This window comes from Lasiodiplodia theobromae, assembly GCF_012971845.1.
Source record: "Lasiodiplodia theobromae strain AM2As chromosome Unknown scaffold_44, whole genome shotgun sequence".
NCBI classification, from domain to species: domain Eukaryota; kingdom Fungi; phylum Ascomycota; class Dothideomycetes; order Botryosphaeriales; family Botryosphaeriaceae; genus Lasiodiplodia; species Lasiodiplodia theobromae.
The window spans coordinates 142911-160043 of record NW_023336524.1 but is presented as its reverse complement, the minus strand read 5'-3'; the positions used below and the strand labels follow the sequence as shown (position 1 = coordinate 160043).

Genomic DNA, 17133 nt, shown 5'->3' with positions numbered 1-17133 from the left:
CAGTTTGATGTTCGTCTTTCTGGACAGCCTGCGCCCACTGCTACGGGTAATTAGAAGCTGACGAATCCCTCTACGGAACGTCGGAAGCACACATCAGCACTCTTCGCATTGCTGATAGCGGTGAAGCGCTGTAACGCCGTGGCAAAAACATCGAATGAGGTCTTGGCACCGGAACTCTTCGGCGGTTGAATAGAACGGTGCTCTGAAATGACGGTTTCACACATCAGACCACTTCGAAACTTGGTCCTAAGATGAGGAACAAAAGAAAAGGAGAATATCGGTGTAGAAAGAGCCTTTCGTCCGAAGAGTACAGCTGCCTGAAGCAAATGACTAGCAAAAAGGATTGTAAGGTCTTTAAACAGGGAGAACATGAGACAAACAGATTCATGATACGAGAGTCTGTGAATGCAGCTCGGTCGACTAACGGACATCTTCGGAACCTTCGGAACGACAGGGGTGCTGTATCGTACCCCTGACAACACCCACTTTCTCTATCCAATTCAGACTTGACTTGATTTCGATTTGGGACTTATTCCGTACCAATTCTGAATTTACTGGGATTCGTTAGAGTTTGGGTTAAGAGGATGTGGGTCAGCCTTAGGAATCTCCCTTAGTTAGACGGTTTAATTCAGGTTTGAATCTGTATCAACTACCCCCTCGGTAGGATACATATTTTGCCGACGATTATAGGCGGCTTGTGTTTCGCCTTATGGCCGATGATAGGCCGAACTGTACGCTCGTCTGTCTAGCCATGACTATTACGATATCTTCATGACTCGTCATTTATAATCAGCTGATGTTTTCCATCGTATGATCAGATTCTAGTTAGGCGGCTGACAAAGCAACAGCAGAAAGCTCTGATCAAAGTAGCTCTTGGGTTGGTATTATTTATCACAGCCTGGAGATGTAAAGACGCACTCAAAGAATTCATTACTGCTCTCCCTCCATCTTGCTTCTCACAGTAATCTCACCCGATACTCCTCTGATCCAGGTTCCGACACAATGGCCAATCAAGTCCTGCAACTGGATAAGATCGCGGCGCCCGATGACTTACCAGAGGTGATGCCAGTCCTTTTCTCATGGAACTACATCCCACGGCTGCCGCCATTCATCAACGCACGGGAGTGGACCTTTGAGCTGCCTATTGATACCAACCGCGATGCTGTCGACCCTTCTTGGCGCAACTCGTTTCCCATCAATCCCAAAGCTGCGAGTCTGCCCTATCATACTGGCCTGACATTCGCGCGCCACAACCGGTTCTGGAGGTCGGCACTCAGATACGCAGCAGAGCTCTGTGAACTTCTTGCCACAGATCAGAGCTACAATAATACAAACCTAACGCGGGGAGGTACCCTAGCAAGCATCGGCCAGCGGGAACTGAAGAAGCCTGAGGGCGAGCGCTTCGTCACTTTTGCGATCAATCTCTTCCCACAGGCAGATGAGGAACGCATGCAATTGATTGCTGCTGGCATTTTATTCGTCGTGACGTTCGATGGTACTTTCTCCCTTTGATTCCTTGATTTGTACTCAGCTCGAGTTCTATATTGATTAACGTTTTAACTGCTATGACAGATTCTTGGGAAGAAGCTCCAAGCGAGTCGGTAAGTCACTGAGTACATGTCTCATATCCCCCTTGTCTCCTCCACCCTTACGCTCTGCGGTTGCATGCTCGTGGCATACTCCACTTTCAAAGCCACAGAGCTTGCCGCTATCTCTATTCGACTTTCCGCTCTGCTACTCTCCATAATCTCATATGGTCATGCGTAAAAGCAACAAACTAACCAAAACCACAGCTCCAAAACGTCCAATCCGACTTCGTCGCGCGCCTCCGCGGCGAAGCCAGCTCCACATCCACCGGCAGCCCATCCAACGCCCGCACGCCTCTCCAGACCCGCATCGACGAGATCGTCTCCCGCTGCCACTCCTGCGACGCGCGCACCGGCACCACCTGCGGCGCCGACTTCATCGCCGCGCTAATCGAATGGGTCCAGCACCCGCCACCGGCGCCCGCCAACTTCGCCACGCCCCGCGCGTACCTCGACTACCGCTGGGACGACGCCGCGAACGCGTGGCTCGTCGCCGCGTGCCGGCTCAGCATCGCGTCGCCCATCCCCATGGGTGAGCCGCGCCTGGCGCGGCTCGTGCGCCTGGTGGGCGATCACGTGTCGATTGTGAATGATCTGGGGTCGTTTGATAAGGAGTGGGCGGCGTTCGAGGGCGGGCGGACTGTCGTGCTGATTAATGTTGTGCAGGTGCTAAGGGAGAGCTGTGGGCTCGGCGTGGATGATGCGAAGGCTGCGGCGTTCGTGCTGCAGTTGCTGAATGAGAGGGAGATACGGGAGGAGCTTGAGCGCTTGAAGAGAGACGAGGAACTGGGCGTTGAGCATTGGCGCTTTGTGGATTCGTTGCTGGCGCTTATCGCGGGCAATACGTTTTATACCATGACGACGTCTAGATACGGTGGTGAGGCAGCGAGGATCAAAAAGGATTGATTCCGACAGCGCCCATGAGTATTCTTAAGTTCATCAGGTAGAAGATAGACTGGGACTATCTACGAATGCATAAACTCTTCGTATTTTACCCCGATATTATTGGCTTATAGTAGTGCCCGTTATTCGCTTTGCGGGATATATCGGTTCTTGAAAGAAACATGGGGTAATTACCAAACCCAACTTTTTTTTTTCCCCTAAACCCAACCATCACCGGCGAAACCCAACTCTTAGATCGGGTAGGTTAACCTTCTCTTTTAAAAAACCTTATAATAGATATCTGTGGGCTTAGCTATTACCATAGTAGTACCTAAGTACTTAGAGTTTAATTTCGTTAAGGTTCTACTGCGGTTAAAAGATGGTAGATTTTGATGAAGAAGTTGGGTTTGGCCGACCATTGTTGGGTTTAGCCGGTGAGAGTTGGGATTAGTAATTGCCCCAAGAAACATCTTTTAACGTAGTGTAGCTAATCAGGTCGTCACTAGACGTACAATCTTTGAATAAGGCCGTGCTCTAGCCAGCTGACGTCATCCATGCCTTCCCGCGCACACGCCCTATACATGGTCGTCCCCCCCCCCCCCCCCCCCCTTCCCCCCCCCCCCCCCCCCCCCCCCCCCCCCCCAAACCGCAATCGCGCATCGGCACTCCGTGCCTCTCATCCGCAAAACCGCACGTCATCCCAACTGGTCAGCAGTACTGTCGGTCGGTGAGGTACAGCCACGCCGCGGGGATCGGTGGAGTGGTTGGGAAGCGTACACGAGCATGGGCCCTGGCTCCAACCCCTTCCAGATAGCTACTCTCGATCAAGCTTGGTTCAATGAACCATAACGATAACTGCAGTATATCAGAAAGTCAAGCATTGGGCCTAGATGCGCACGGTCGATTCAGGCTGAAAAATAGAGATTGCTTAGTATTTTCAGCCACTCACTTTTTCCCCGGTAAAGGCGTTTAGTATTTTAGAAGATTAACAAACGACGACCCAGCTATGCTGCAGTAGGACCTTGATATTTCAATAGCTAAACATACCTGTTGTGCTTCTGCGGAATCTGTGGAAGGTAGCAACTATAGTAATCGAAGAGTCTATGGTTTCCTCGTTATCCACAGACTAAGTACCTTCATCTATTAAACAAGCCATCCAATTGACCAAGATGTCGTGCTTATCAGACAGCCCGTTAATGAAAAAGCAGAGATCGAATGACTTGTTCAATCTTTCACCATCGTGCTGCCTTACAACGCCCCCATAGTTTCCAAGACTAAGTGGTTGATGAAGATGTATATTATGTGGGCCGACGTAAACAGGTGTGGCGGTGACGCACATCTTAACATCGGGAGGTATCTTCGTTGAAAATATAACCATGCGTACCGAAGCATTCTTGGGAGACACAATCGTAGTACCGCATTCTTGTACTATTAGTAGTGTTCAAGATGTTGGATGCGGAAACATACCAAAGTACTTAGTGAAGTTCGAAGCCATAGGACTCTGCTGAGCTGTTTTTTAGTCAGCCAAGTTTATACTGGTGTCGGGAAGGAGTGAGCAAGCAGACGGTCGAACGACTTATTCGAAACAATAATTTCAATATTCGAGCAAAGGACAGAGAAGGAAGAACGGTCCTTTCACGATGCGTACTGCAATAGAGTTGAAATGGGTTAGTTGACGGGGCAATTTCAAAAGGAATATTCACTGTACTAGTCATGTTTGTGATGTTGGCCGCCATGTATTATCAGCAGAAGAGAACTTTTAGACCGTAATTATAATATAGTACCTGACGTTGTTCGATATCTACCCTATTATAGAGCTTATATAATTTAGTAAATCTAAGAGAGAAATTCTCCAACGTGAAATTCATATTTTCTGTCGACATCTATTGCCTAGTTCCCTTTTTCTACCGAACAGGCAATCCAGTGAACCAGAAGGGCGCTAGTCTTCGGCAACCCGTCATTGTAAAAGTGAAGATTGAAGGCCTTATTTTTTCTTGCACCATCCCACTGCCTGATGTAGCCACCGCAATTGCCAATATTTTTCACGTGATTACCCATGGTAGCCACGTGACCAATGTAAACCGGTGTGGCGGTGATGATCATATGGACATTACGAGGAATCTCCGTTGAGTAGTAGACTAGAGCGTTCCAGCCACGACCGTCGTATTTGGCGTGCGCTGTACCACAGTCTTTACTGTCAGTTGAGTTTCAAGGGTTTCATGGTAAAACGTACCGAAATACTTGGGGAACTTCGAAGCCGGAAAATTGTGTTGCGCTATGCCTTGGTTAGCTGAATTACTAACGATGGTAAGGGCGAGAGTATAGGTAGGTGCCATTATCCCTGGAGGATCTTCCTTACTCTTGTCTGGGCTCACTGGGCCATTGGGTGTGCTACTGGCGTTGGGGTGTGTTGTGCTTCCGGACTGATTCGGTACATCTTCCGTACAAGAAACCACAACTCGAGTTAGTGCGAGCCTGAGAACTACAGAATGGGCATGAGAGCAGTATCCCAGTCAGACATACCTTTGATAGCCTCAGCAGCCTTCTTTGTATCCTCCACATCCTGTGGGTCCAGAACAAACAGAAAGTCTTTGGCAGCAGCAGCAGCCGCCGCCGCCGCATAGTTCTGCCATTGGTCATTCTTGTGGGAGTCGGCAAAATCGCAGATGCCACGGATGACCAGACAGGGGAAACTGTCCATCAGACCCGCCGCCTCCATCTCAATACACATGGTCTTCGGGCCAGCCAGCTTGACAATCTCAGACCTCCTCTCTGCGTCTTTGACGACCTCGTTCCCCGACGCGATGGTGCCGAAAAAGAGCGATGGCCCATGATTACGCTTTTCCTGGATGACTGGGCACTTGAATTTGGGAAACTTCCGAGAAAGTTCACCGACGAAAGCTCCCGTCCGGTTTCTTTGTAGAAATGCGTCTGAGTCAAGTCTGGAGAGGGCCGAGAGAAGTGCCATCGGGGGCTTATTGAGAACGCCGGTCTGTACAAAATTGCCGCCGTCCTCTGCCTTGCCATAGTCGTACTGCACAACCCCAGGGCTTTTAGGCCCAGGGCTGCTGATCACTACGTCGCCGAGATGAATGTCCGGCTCGGTTTCTTGCACACCAGCACCAATGCCGACCAAAAGGCCGACGCGGACATGTGAAAAGCTGCTAAGCATTGACGTGCCGACGACGGTGGCGCTGGTGTTACCGTAAACGCCCTTTGGCAGGCAGGCGATGACGATATTGTGCGATCCAATGCTTCCCCAGAAGTAGGTGTTCTTGTCTGTGTCCGGCTTCGTCCAGTTCTTTGGCCGCTTATGCTCTTTTTCAAGCGCCGCAATTGCCGCTGCCTGCTCATGCGGAAGAGCTGCAATCCAGCCCACGGTGTAGGCCGTAGCATCGAGCGACTCCGTCATTTTGCTTTCTCAATTCTAAATAAGGATTAGCGCATAATAGACCCATGGCTACATAGACGAAGAGCTCACGAAGGGATAACACAATGGAGTGGTAGTTTCGAAGTGTGATGCACTATGATTAGGATGACGGCCCTTAAAAGGATGAGCTTACTCAAGGAACTTGGCAAAGTAGGTAGCAACTATGATTTGATGGTAATCGTGACCAGTCTGCATGCGCTAGGCGGACATCTCAGCTTGCATGCCCTGCAGATGACCGCCCACGCTCTGATTCCATCCAGCGATCTATCGATTACTCCAGGCAGCGACACAACGTGCATCTTCCTATACCTTTTACGTAGAGCTGAATATGGGTCCCAGGAACATGCATGCACTTTGATAGAGAATATAACAATGCTGTGTCCGCCCATTATGCGCTAGCCACGTGTTTGAAAGTAGGACTTACAACTTGATTAATTGGTTGCGTGGCCAGCTGAGTCTCCGCAGTCCCGCTCAGCCTTCGGATAGTTGTGGGGTTTGTTGCGGGAGAGTTTCCATTGTTGTGATAATTTCGAACATCTTTCTGCCGATCTTTTTGTTTTCAGTCCTTTTCCAGTCATGTGTCCTTAGCTGGCCAGCTCTTCGGCGTTTCCGGCTCCACTCGGCTGAAAAGTCTCCGCCATTGTTTTACAAGCCAATAGCATCCGTGATTCCTTCGTCTATGCATCTATTAAATGCAGGTGTCTAAGAATGACAACCCATGCGGCGTTTAATGCGCACACCAGTTCTTTGCTTCTTTGAACAATTGAAACTGTACCGCAGGCCTGACCGAGCATAAGGGGTATGGGGTCGGCAACGGCACCCTAAACCGAAAGGAGCAACTTTTGAAGAGCTGAGTGCTGAGGTCCATGCACGGCCCCACGCGAAGGCAACAGCTGCACGCCGCACATCAATTTCCTATATCATAAGCAAGCCCGTGTTATATCTCCCAAATCTACGGTAGCGCCGCCGAGATACGAATCTGTGCATCTACGATACAGATCGGTCCCACAGATCTGTTTTTCTTTTCCACCCAATGTCCAAGGCAACGTCGACCCTGTAGCGCTCAATGGCGCGGTCTTGGTGCACTCACTGGGAGCTCTATTTTGAAAAGCATCTCGAAATATATGCTGAACTAGTCAACCATCTAATCGAATTTACGGGTAGCGTCGACATGAGAAAGAGTATCGACTAGATTGAAACATTGATAGTAGGCATGGCTTTGCAGACCTTTACCGTGTTTCGAATGAAAACACTAATGGGTTGCATCTGCTGATAGAGCAGCCGAGTTTAAGCTGTGATAGACCATTACATTATTAGTCGTACTACTATGGTGGCCTGTACAGTCTGGACTGAACGTCAGTGCCGGCGACCGGTGATCACTGTCGGCCGTGCCGCCGGTGGAGGGACAACTCATGATCGGCGACCAGGGGAAGCGAAACAAGTCATGGCGAGAAAACTTCTCAAAGTTGCAAGCAGGCGCTTACCTCGCCTCCTCTCGCCGCCAGAGCCCTGTTTCATGGGTCTTTTATTGCATCGGGAAATGCTCAGTAGAAATGGCAGGGATGGGAAGAGTGCAGCTGCTTTCTTGAAAATGACGGGTGACGCCAAAGCTCGTGCTTTTTCGGCGCGTTGCGTAGTCGTGAACACAGGCAAGTACACAAACGACATATGGTTAATTTCAAAATCATCGGCAAGTCGAATACAAAGTTGCTGATCGAACATATTGTATTTCTCCATCACAATGAAAACATTTGCATTGCTGTCTGTGCAGACTGCGTTGGTGACACGATAAGCTCCAGCCCAAAGTCAGCCTTGCTTGCAGCTGAGCAGACGACATGGGACAACTGGAATGGGGCAAAGCCCCGCATTACAGCCTCACCGATAGTTGCTCACATGAGACAATGACCAATGGGCATCGATTGCTCCAGCCACTGTTCGATAGATTTGTAGTGCTTTGAGTAGTGCGGCTGAACTCTCATTCTCCGTGGAGCAGACCTTCTCCTTTACACCTACCGACACCCCTTTCAGAAATTCAATCCATTCGCTGCTTCAACGGAAAGCTAAAGTCAAGTAACAATCATGAGCGACGATTGGTGGGACGACTTCACCAACAATCTAGCAACAGACTTCGCCCCTCTTGTTGCACTTTTCGGAGAATCCCCAACAAAGCAATACCTTAGCGAATGCTTGACTGCAACCGACATTCTGATTTTTGCGACCGCGCCTCTTGGAGTCATTACAGCTGTGGTCTCAGCAATTCGGGTGTGCGGTACACCGTCACTCCGCGCATTCATTGGCCGCGCTCAGGAAGGAGCGGGAAACGCCGAGGCTGAACTCTGCTCGTCGACCAGCCGCGATGTCTGTGAGCTCTACAACAACGGCGGTATAGCCCGGGTATTTGGACGCCCCAAGCTCCTCGAAATCGTTTATGATTCATCTGCGTCGCTGGATGACTTCTTCGACAACAAAGAGGGAGGACATCCCACCGCGGGCATATACTCGTTTGAGGAATTCAAGAACTCCAAGGACACCGAAGAGCCTTCTGAATGGCAGGAAGTTTACGGCCGGTCGCATGCGAACTTCCAAACATTGAAGCAATACGTTCTGAGGCAAGAGAGAAGGCAGAACAAAGAGAAGGGATTCGCGCCAAACCCTAATCTTTCGCTGAACGTCGGCATTAAACCACGTGGGAAACTTTGGTTCTATGCCGCAGCCGCATTTGGAGTTGCCTTGCAGTCAGCAGTGCTGGTGTGGGCAGCTCTAGCTCGGTATTGGTTCCACCTCGTGCGACACGACGTACAAGACAAATACGCAGTCCCATTCACAATCGTCGGAACCATCTTCCTTGATTTTGGTGTTGGTCTCTGCGCATATCTAGTGGAAAGAAGCACGAAAGAGAGAGTATTCACCAGAAAGTATGATCTCAGGACAGGCGGCCCTCCGCCGAGACCAAGAACAAGGATATACTGGGTCCAGCCTGGTAACCAAGTAATTGGTGACCAAATCTTTGATTCTTTCGCCTACACCGACTTCAATACTCCTCTCATCAAGTACACAACGTCCTGGAAACAGGATGAAGTGGAGGAGGGCGCTATATCAACAATGAAACTCATCTGGGCAGCTGTCTTGTTTTCTCTTGTTGGATTTGTTCTGCAATTCATAGGCCTAAGAGCCTGCCACTCATCTGTCTCTCTTGCACAGTTGGCCATTACGGTCGTTATGAGTATCGTCCGGGCCTCACTCCGTACTCAACGAATGGAGAAGAAGGATAACTTGACAAAAGACGCAAACCTTTTTCAAGGTCATGAACTGGACTGGCTAGCACTTGAGATCAATCGACCTACAGGAGGTCGAACAGATTGGTGCAAAGATTGCCGACATCTTTGGATGGTGTTTAGCGGTCACAGCAGCAGCACTTTCCAGGACTACGAGGAACGTTTCGAGATCGAAATACCGAAAGACGACTCAAAGCACAGGATTCTCCGGTTGGGCTTTGGCAGCTTTGGCAGCCGGGCTCCTGTGGGTCTTTGTCGGATCCAAGACGATGGCTGCAATGAGAACCAGTACAGGAGGATTTATAACGTTTCAGAACTGCATCCTTCATATCCAGGCCCGAATGAGATCATTCATCAGCAAACTCTGGAAGCCTCGACGAAATCATTTTTCCATAGGATTCGGCTGGCACGCATGACTGGTTTGGACGACTTCGACTCAAGCACCAGTAGGAAATGGAATCAAACCTTAGTTTCAGTCAGGCACACTGCTGAGCTTCTAGCGAATGCTATAGAAGCCACTGCATCAGTCCTGTTCATCACTGACACCACTCCCCCTATCGAGATTGAGAACAGATGGAAGAATTCTTTTGCCATGTTTTGCCCTTTTGATATCGCTGTTCGTGGCTGTAAAGATTCAGACAGCAAAAACGGCGTTTCGACTTCATTCTTCACTCTACGCCGGGAGGAAGGGCCAAACCCGGAAGATCCACCGGAAGGACCATGGCAGGCTGACAGAGCCGAGCTGGAATCAATTTTAGGTCTTTGGACTTGGTCACTCATGAACAGACCTGGCTATCCTTCTCAGAAGTCCAAGGTACGCTCGACGCGACTCTTCAAAGAATCTGCCCGCGTTGAGCTTGATCTGTGGCGTCAGAGAGCGATGAATAGGATCCGAACTATCACTTTGAATTTGGAACCATCCAGCAAGAACTACCTACTTCAAGTAGATCTCAAACAGCCTAAACCGCAGATTTCGCTGTGGTGGAATGATGGCAAGAAATTCGTGATGGACCCAAGAATAGGAACAATCGGCTCGACGAATCCTCCGCCTAGTGAGGCAGATGACATCCGACAATTTTACGGTTTACAGGACCTTGACGAGCCTAAAGCATCTTTAGCAGAAGTTCGTGCTCTAGAACTCGGATCCACCAAGTCCCTGATGCTTGCTTGTGCTCAAGAGCTTTACAAAAATTTCTTTGACACAATCATGCGTACTATTAAGCATATCGGTGGTCAAACGAAAGTGAATAAGGGACGAGGGGGCTTCTATCTTGCAAACGAAAACATCGACCGTCTTCACACCGCTTTTGTTCAAGGTGGGCTAGGATCTATTGAGAATGCTTTTGCCTGCATAGTTCCGGTGCTTTACATGCAAAAGAAACTTCCTCCTGTAAGCAGTGCTCTTGCAGCAGCAAGGGAGATTGCAACCCGACAAATGAGGGAAGGAGAATGGGAGCAAGCATCAAACGTCCTGGAACTGGCTCTTCAAAGCCTTCCTTCATCAAAGGATCCTTCTTCAACCGAACTTTCAGCGGAGGTAAAGAACGATCGAAGATTGTGGGTTCTTACCTTGTGTGAATGCTACCGAGGAGCCCTAAAAGACGAAAAGATGAGGACACTGGGATTCTCTTACAAGGGCATTTCAAGGTTACTTCGGGATGAAAACCTCAGCTTGACCAAAGACCGAACGCCGCTTTTTTATGTCGATCAGCCAACACTTCCAGCGCCGACTAGCCGCGAAGAATCTGCCACATTGGCTCGAGTGCTTCTGAACTATGCTGAAGCCATGGTATGGTTGGCTGAAAGCCTTGGAGATGTCCTCGGAGCACGTTTGGTCAAGCAGGCTTTGGATGAATGCCAAATGTCTGGATCAGAGCGCAGCAACAGCCGTGCGAGGTATTTTCTGGAGGCCGTTCAAAAAGGCGATTTCAGCTCTGCACTCTATTTTCTGGGCAGCAAAGACATAACAGCTACTCTGGACGGAAGAACAGCTCTTTCCTATGCCGCGGAAAGGGGTTGGTTTATAATTGTGGAAGCTTTGACGAATGCCAATGCTGATATAGATGCGAGAGACATATCCAATCGCAGTAGCGTTTACTACGCTGCCCAAAGCGGGGACATCAACACTTTCAGGCATCTTATCAAGAATGGTGCGAGCCCCAATATCCGTGACAAAGACGAACGGACTGCCCTAGATTGTGCCGCAGACGGCAGCCATCTCACAATCATTCAAGATCTCCTCGACGACCCAAGAGTTGATCCTAATCCAATGGATGGATCTTGGCAGACACCTCTGACACGAGCAGTGCTGCGAGGAGCAAACAAGGTCGTGGATATACTATTATCCTGTAGTCGAGTTCACGCGACGTCTCGGGACAAAGAGCGTCTGACAAGCTTAATGCTTGCGGCGGATACTGATCCGTTGGAACATTTTATACACCTTGTTCGGAGTGGTATTGTCAATATTCGAGCAGAGGACAGCAAAGGAAGAACAGTTCTCTCACGTTCTGCACTCCAGGGTCAACGGCGATACTTTCAATTTTTACTGAAATTCGACCCGTCACTTGTGCAGACTCGTGACAAATCAGGGAGATCTCCACTTTCCCTTGCAGCTAGTGGCACCAAGGAAAACGAGGAATGTGATGAAGAGAAGAAAGACTTGTGGAAGAAGGATGTTCCAGTGGAAGCCGAAAGCGAGCAAATCGACCGTTACATGCCCGAACCCGAGGTAGAGGCCTTCAGCACAATGTCCACCGCCATCTTTCGATGTGACGACTACTACGACATCATGAAGGAGCTTCTGAGACATCCCGATGTGGATCCAAACGAACGGGATGACGAGGGCAAGACGCCGCTTTTCCACGCGGTCTCAGCAGGGAACATTGGAGCGGTCGCGCAACTCCTGGAAAAGCACGACGTGGACCTTAATCGTGCAGACAATTGCAAAAACACCCCATTGGCCATCGCAATAGCGAATGGATCATACGGCATGGTCGCATATCTACTCGCTTCACCGAAGATCGAAAGAAGCCAAGTCAACAGTTCAGGAGACAGTGCTCTTTCGCTGGCGGCCCGCTTGGGCCATTTGTTTATCGTCGAGCAGCTTCTAGACCACAACAATACACTATGTCAGCGGAAGCAATGCGCTAGCGGTTCTAATGGGATGTCACAAGAAGAATCCTTCGACATGGCCAGCTTTGTCAATTGTAAAGTTGATGGAGGTGATACTCCACTTATCGTGGCATGTCGCGCTGGCCAAGACGCTGTTGCACTGGCCTTGCTGGCCGTGAAGGGCATTGGTATAAACGATAAAGGTCATCTCGGAGACACAGCGCTCATGGCCACGGTACGACATGGGAAAGATACGATCATGGACATGTTGCTGTCGTTTGAAGGAGTCGATGTCAACGAACAGAACGATGATGGCGATACACCGCTGATCGCTGCTGCCAGATATGGACGAGAGACCGCTGCCAACAGACTGTTGCAGAGAAACGATGTCCAAGTTAATGCGCGAAATAAACTCGGGGAAACGGCTTTCAAGATAGCAGTGAAGTGTCAATCACCCGTTGTCCATTGCCTTCTGGACAACAGTAGAGTGGAAAAGGATACAAGCGACGAGCCGGGGAATAGACCACTCTTGGCCGCAGCACAGGCCGGCCGGCATCACATGGTGATGGTCCTCGTCGAGAGCGACATTTACAATTTGGAATCGCTCGACTCCTCCGGAAGGCATCTTCTTTCTCATGCAGCAACCTACGGTTGGGAAGACGTTGTTTCCATCGTTCTATCAAAGGATCTGGTAAACTGCAAGCATTCGGATCAGAACGGCCGTGACGCTTTGTCCTACGCCGCTGCTTCGCTGTACGACCCTTTGAGCGTCGTACAAAGGCTCATAGACAGGGGATTCGACCCAGACCTCCCCGACAAAAATGGCAGAACACCGCTCTCATACGCTGCTGAGAACGACTGTAGAGAGATCCTTGCTTACCTGCTATCCCTGCCCGAAGTGAGCGTTGACAAGCCTGACACAAGGGGAAGAACGCCGCTGTCTTATGCAGTAGGGAGACACAACTTGAATGTGGTAAAGAGGCTTCTTTCCATAAAAGAAGTGGAGCCGGACTCGATGGACAAAACTAATGCGACACCGCTTCTCTATGCTGTGCTGGCAGTAGTGAATGAAAGCCCAAGAATTGGCAATGAAAAGTTGCTTGCGGCACGTTTCTCATCGAGGTACCAATACATCGACAGAGATGCGGAAGTGATCAAGGCACTGCTCAACAGTCGGCGAGTCAACCCTGACCGAACATTTTCGTCAGACCAATACATGCCAATCCATATCGCTGCCGCTCTTGGATACGAAGAAGCAGTGTTGGCTCTTTTGCCTTGGGTTCGGCCTCGGGAGAGACCAGTCATGCAGAAATTCCTTGGAGCTACGGATATGGATCGAGTGTGGGATTTTGTGGATGCCAATCAAGGATGGAAGGACAGGGATGAGGAGCTCTATACTAGGACTGGATGGGTGGACGTTCCTACTACCTCCAAGCTACTTCGTCAGCCATCCTGGCGGTCTGATCTTGAGGAATGGGTGTCAAAGATGGCAGGTGTCAAAGATGGCAAAGACCGCCGCCGTGCAAACCATTAATCAAAAGTCAGAGGAGATTTTCTCAGTCTGATATAGAACGACATCTCCATCGCTTTATATTTGTCTTGGCTAGGAAGTACCATTCATAGTAGACTCCACAAAATGAGAAGCACGGTGAACTACAAAGAACCTTATAATGACTTGAGTCTAAGCAGACCTTAAAACTTAACATGGAAGGAATTCCCTGGAAGCTTCAAAAATGATACAGGGTTGGTTGTTTACCTGGAAGCACCACTGACATGGATGTATATCGCGGTCATGTGACGCTTAGCCAGCCAGCTATGTTACATTGACTTGAATGGAATTATGTCCGGTAAGTTTTGTAGCTAAAGGAATTGTGGATAGAAAGACTTGTAAGACTCGATTCTGCCCTCCGTCTTACCTGTAGACCTGTTATTTAAACCAAAGGCGTCCACATTAGATTGAATTCTTGAAGTAGTACGCGATGGAGATTCGTTGGTGGTGGAAAGATCGGTAAAGATAAGAAGGGTGTTAGATTTAAATTCTATGCATCTACTCTTCTAGGGGACGTCATGGTGGCAGTGATCAAGGTATGCAGAATACGCAGCAGTGAGCGACAAGATTGTACAACACTTGTTGCACTTGAAGTGTGGGCTTCCAGTTTTGGCGCTCAAATAATTTTGCATTTGTATCCCCAGCTCTGTCCATCTACATGTTGAGCAGGGTCGGACGAGCGGCACGCTTGTCGCTCAAGGATGACATGGCTTTGTTGCGCAAAGAAAGGCAAACATTCTTCCTAGTCGAGACAGCCATTCAGTTTGGCTATTTTAAACTATCGCCTTGAAATCTCCAACAAATATGACGTATAAATAGAGATGTGTCTTTCGATAATACAAGATCTGTACGAGAGACATCTGATATGCAAGCAACATTAAATTTTTGTGGATTACGCTGCTTTCTGGAGCCGCTCGGGATTGGCTCGCGCGCCTTTCGGTGGTACTATCACCAAGGCGAGGTGCTACTTCGTAAGGCCATTCTCTACTGGTGGGGATGCGCTGGGACTGCACCCTAGGACTCGAAGACTCCGTTAAAGCCGGTTGTGCTTGATAGCCCGTTCAAGGACGGCCATGTCTACTCTGCGAGTCTCAAATTGCCTCATCGTGCCTCGGACGCTAGCCCTACCGTGGAGCTTACTGGTTCCGATACTGAAACAATTCATTGTATCGGTCACAAGTTTGCTAAGGCTTGTAACGCCTTAAATTCTTTACGCAATCTTTCATCGTCCCATGTTGTCCCAAGACATTCCCGTACATAACACTTTATGAAAGTGGGGTTCGGAGATAAACGAGCTGCTGCTACTCCAGTCTATATTGGTACTAGCGCTGCAGGATTCATGCAGGTGGTACTGCGAATTGATAAGCTCCACACCCGACTGTGTGTATGACAACTGGAGCTCATGTGCATATTTATTACGTGTCTGCCAAATGCTCAAAGACTCATCCGTTCTCTTCTCCTTCCTGCCATCCGAACTTAGAGGCCAAGAAAAATGTATACCAAATTGCAGCTCGCCATACAACGGGTTCGCTCATTTCTCACGTATCGCCATGCACTTCAGGCACTTCTTTGTGTCCGCAATTATCCTTCAATGTGTGTTTTATCGCCGCCCTACTTAGGATTGAGCTTGAACTAACAATGATAGCCATATTGCTCTCCGGTTGTTCCTCGTCAATGAGTGCGATTAGTAATATTTATGTGGTGTCTCTCAAATATTCTCCGCAGCAAAGCCACAACTCTACTGAAAACCCTACCTTTCTCATGGCGCTTGCCACAGTTATTGGCCGGGCACAACTAGAAATACGAGTGGGCTATTTTGGCCTCTGCGTATTGAACCCAGGAGGCGTGGGATGGACATGCTCAAACAACATCACTGACTTGAGGAGCACATTCAACGACACAACAGATCCGCTTGACGTAGTCAACAATGGCAGTCACTTTAAAGACGATATCATATTCCCATATCTTATGTAAGACGCTTTCTTGAATAACAGAACACAGCTAACGCCAATGAGCAGCATCGTTGCAATCATTTTGGAGGTGATAACACTTTTTCTTCTGGCGACGTTTCCTGGTTGGCACAATGAGGTGAGCAGTACCACAGGTTCAGACGTCGACGTGAAACCTTTCCCAAACATGCGGATTTCATTCGCTGCCTTCTCCTTGAGCTTCGTGGCCGCTATTTTCATTATCATCTCGGCTTTTTGGCAGCACTTCTCCGCCAGTGCTATGAGTACTACTCTAGAATTTACAGTATTTAAGCTACTTGGTGCATCTGTTGGGCCGGCTGCATCTGCTCTAATTTGGACATCTTTCTTCTTGACATTCGCAGTCACTAGCGGACTGCTTATTATGATTCTGTCCATCATATTTCTTGATATAGTTACTGATGGATAAAGGGCTTAAAGGAATGTTACATTGGCTTTCTTTGTGCTTCGAATCGTGTGATGAAATTTTTTTCTCCTGACACAAAGATGTGCTGGCATTTTGGCTCCATGGGTCGCTAAAGGCGGGGAAGTCTAAATCGGGAATAGCTTCAGTTTACTGATCTGTCATCGGTGAGATTTTGCATGTATGAAAAGAAAGTAGTGTTTCGTGTATCGTCCTACAAAAAGGGCACTACTGCAAGAGAGGGCTCCTCGGCAACCTTTTCAGTCTGACAGCATCATTCCTCTCCCACCATAAATCCAGTCCCCTTTCACGATCATAGGACTTGTGCCAATGAGTTCAGTATCAATAGTCATCCCAATATCGGCACCTCAGCCAGACCAACACGACGCCGGAATAGGCGCCGATGCTCCACACAGATCAGACACGCAAACTCATAATAATGAGCCTTGCGAGTACGTTGGACTCACGATCCCTCACTCAGTGTCACCATACAAGCCGGCCCATGGCGGAAACAATGCCGACAACACATCATTGGTCCCATCGTCGTCAGCTTCTCCAATATTGTCCTTAACGTCATCGCCTCCAGTCTTCGTAGCTGGAGAGGCTTCGCTTTTTGACACAGCCCACGAAATTCCATTACCTCCTTCCGCTGCCAACTCCGTTTTCAGAGAAGCTCATCCCGTCGACACAGTCCACCAAATTCCTCTACCTCCATCGGTAACTAGTTCTGTGGCTGAAATGAGTTTCCCATTTGATACGGCGCACGACGTTCCGCTGCCACCTTCAGAATCGATTTTTGAAGTTGGAGGAGCTTATGTATCTGACTCGCCTGACCCAGCTCACAAAATTCCACTTCCTCCGTCAGCAGCAAGCTCCATGGATTCCATATTTCCAGTCAATAATCCATCC

General features: G+C 49.1%; 2 protein-coding genes across 2 annotated transcripts; one reads left to right on the top strand and one right to left on the bottom strand.

Moving 5' to 3' along the window:
* Window positions 1–1002: 1002 nt before the first annotated feature.
* Window positions 1003–2492, top strand: LTHEOB_11061 (Sesquiterpene cyclase protein; the record flags this gene model as incomplete). The annotated part of the gene is made up of 3 exons (XM_035507776.1): window positions 1003–1495; window positions 1573–1601; window positions 1794–2492. 3 exons carry the CDS (start codon window positions 1003–1005, stop codon window positions 2490–2492), a joined length of 1221 nt encoding a protein of 406 aa, XP_035366814.1.
* A 2458-nt stretch (window positions 2493–4950) lies between these two features.
* On the bottom strand, window positions 4951–5880 carry LTHEOB_11060 (Pfs domain protein; the record flags this gene model as incomplete). Its single annotated transcript, XM_035507775.1, has 1 exon — window positions 4951–5880. The coding sequence occupies one exon, from the start codon at window positions 5878–5880 to the stop codon at window positions 4951–4953; it is 930 nt and encodes a 309-aa protein (XP_035366813.1).
* Between the last annotated feature and the right edge of the window lie 11253 nt (window positions 5881–17133).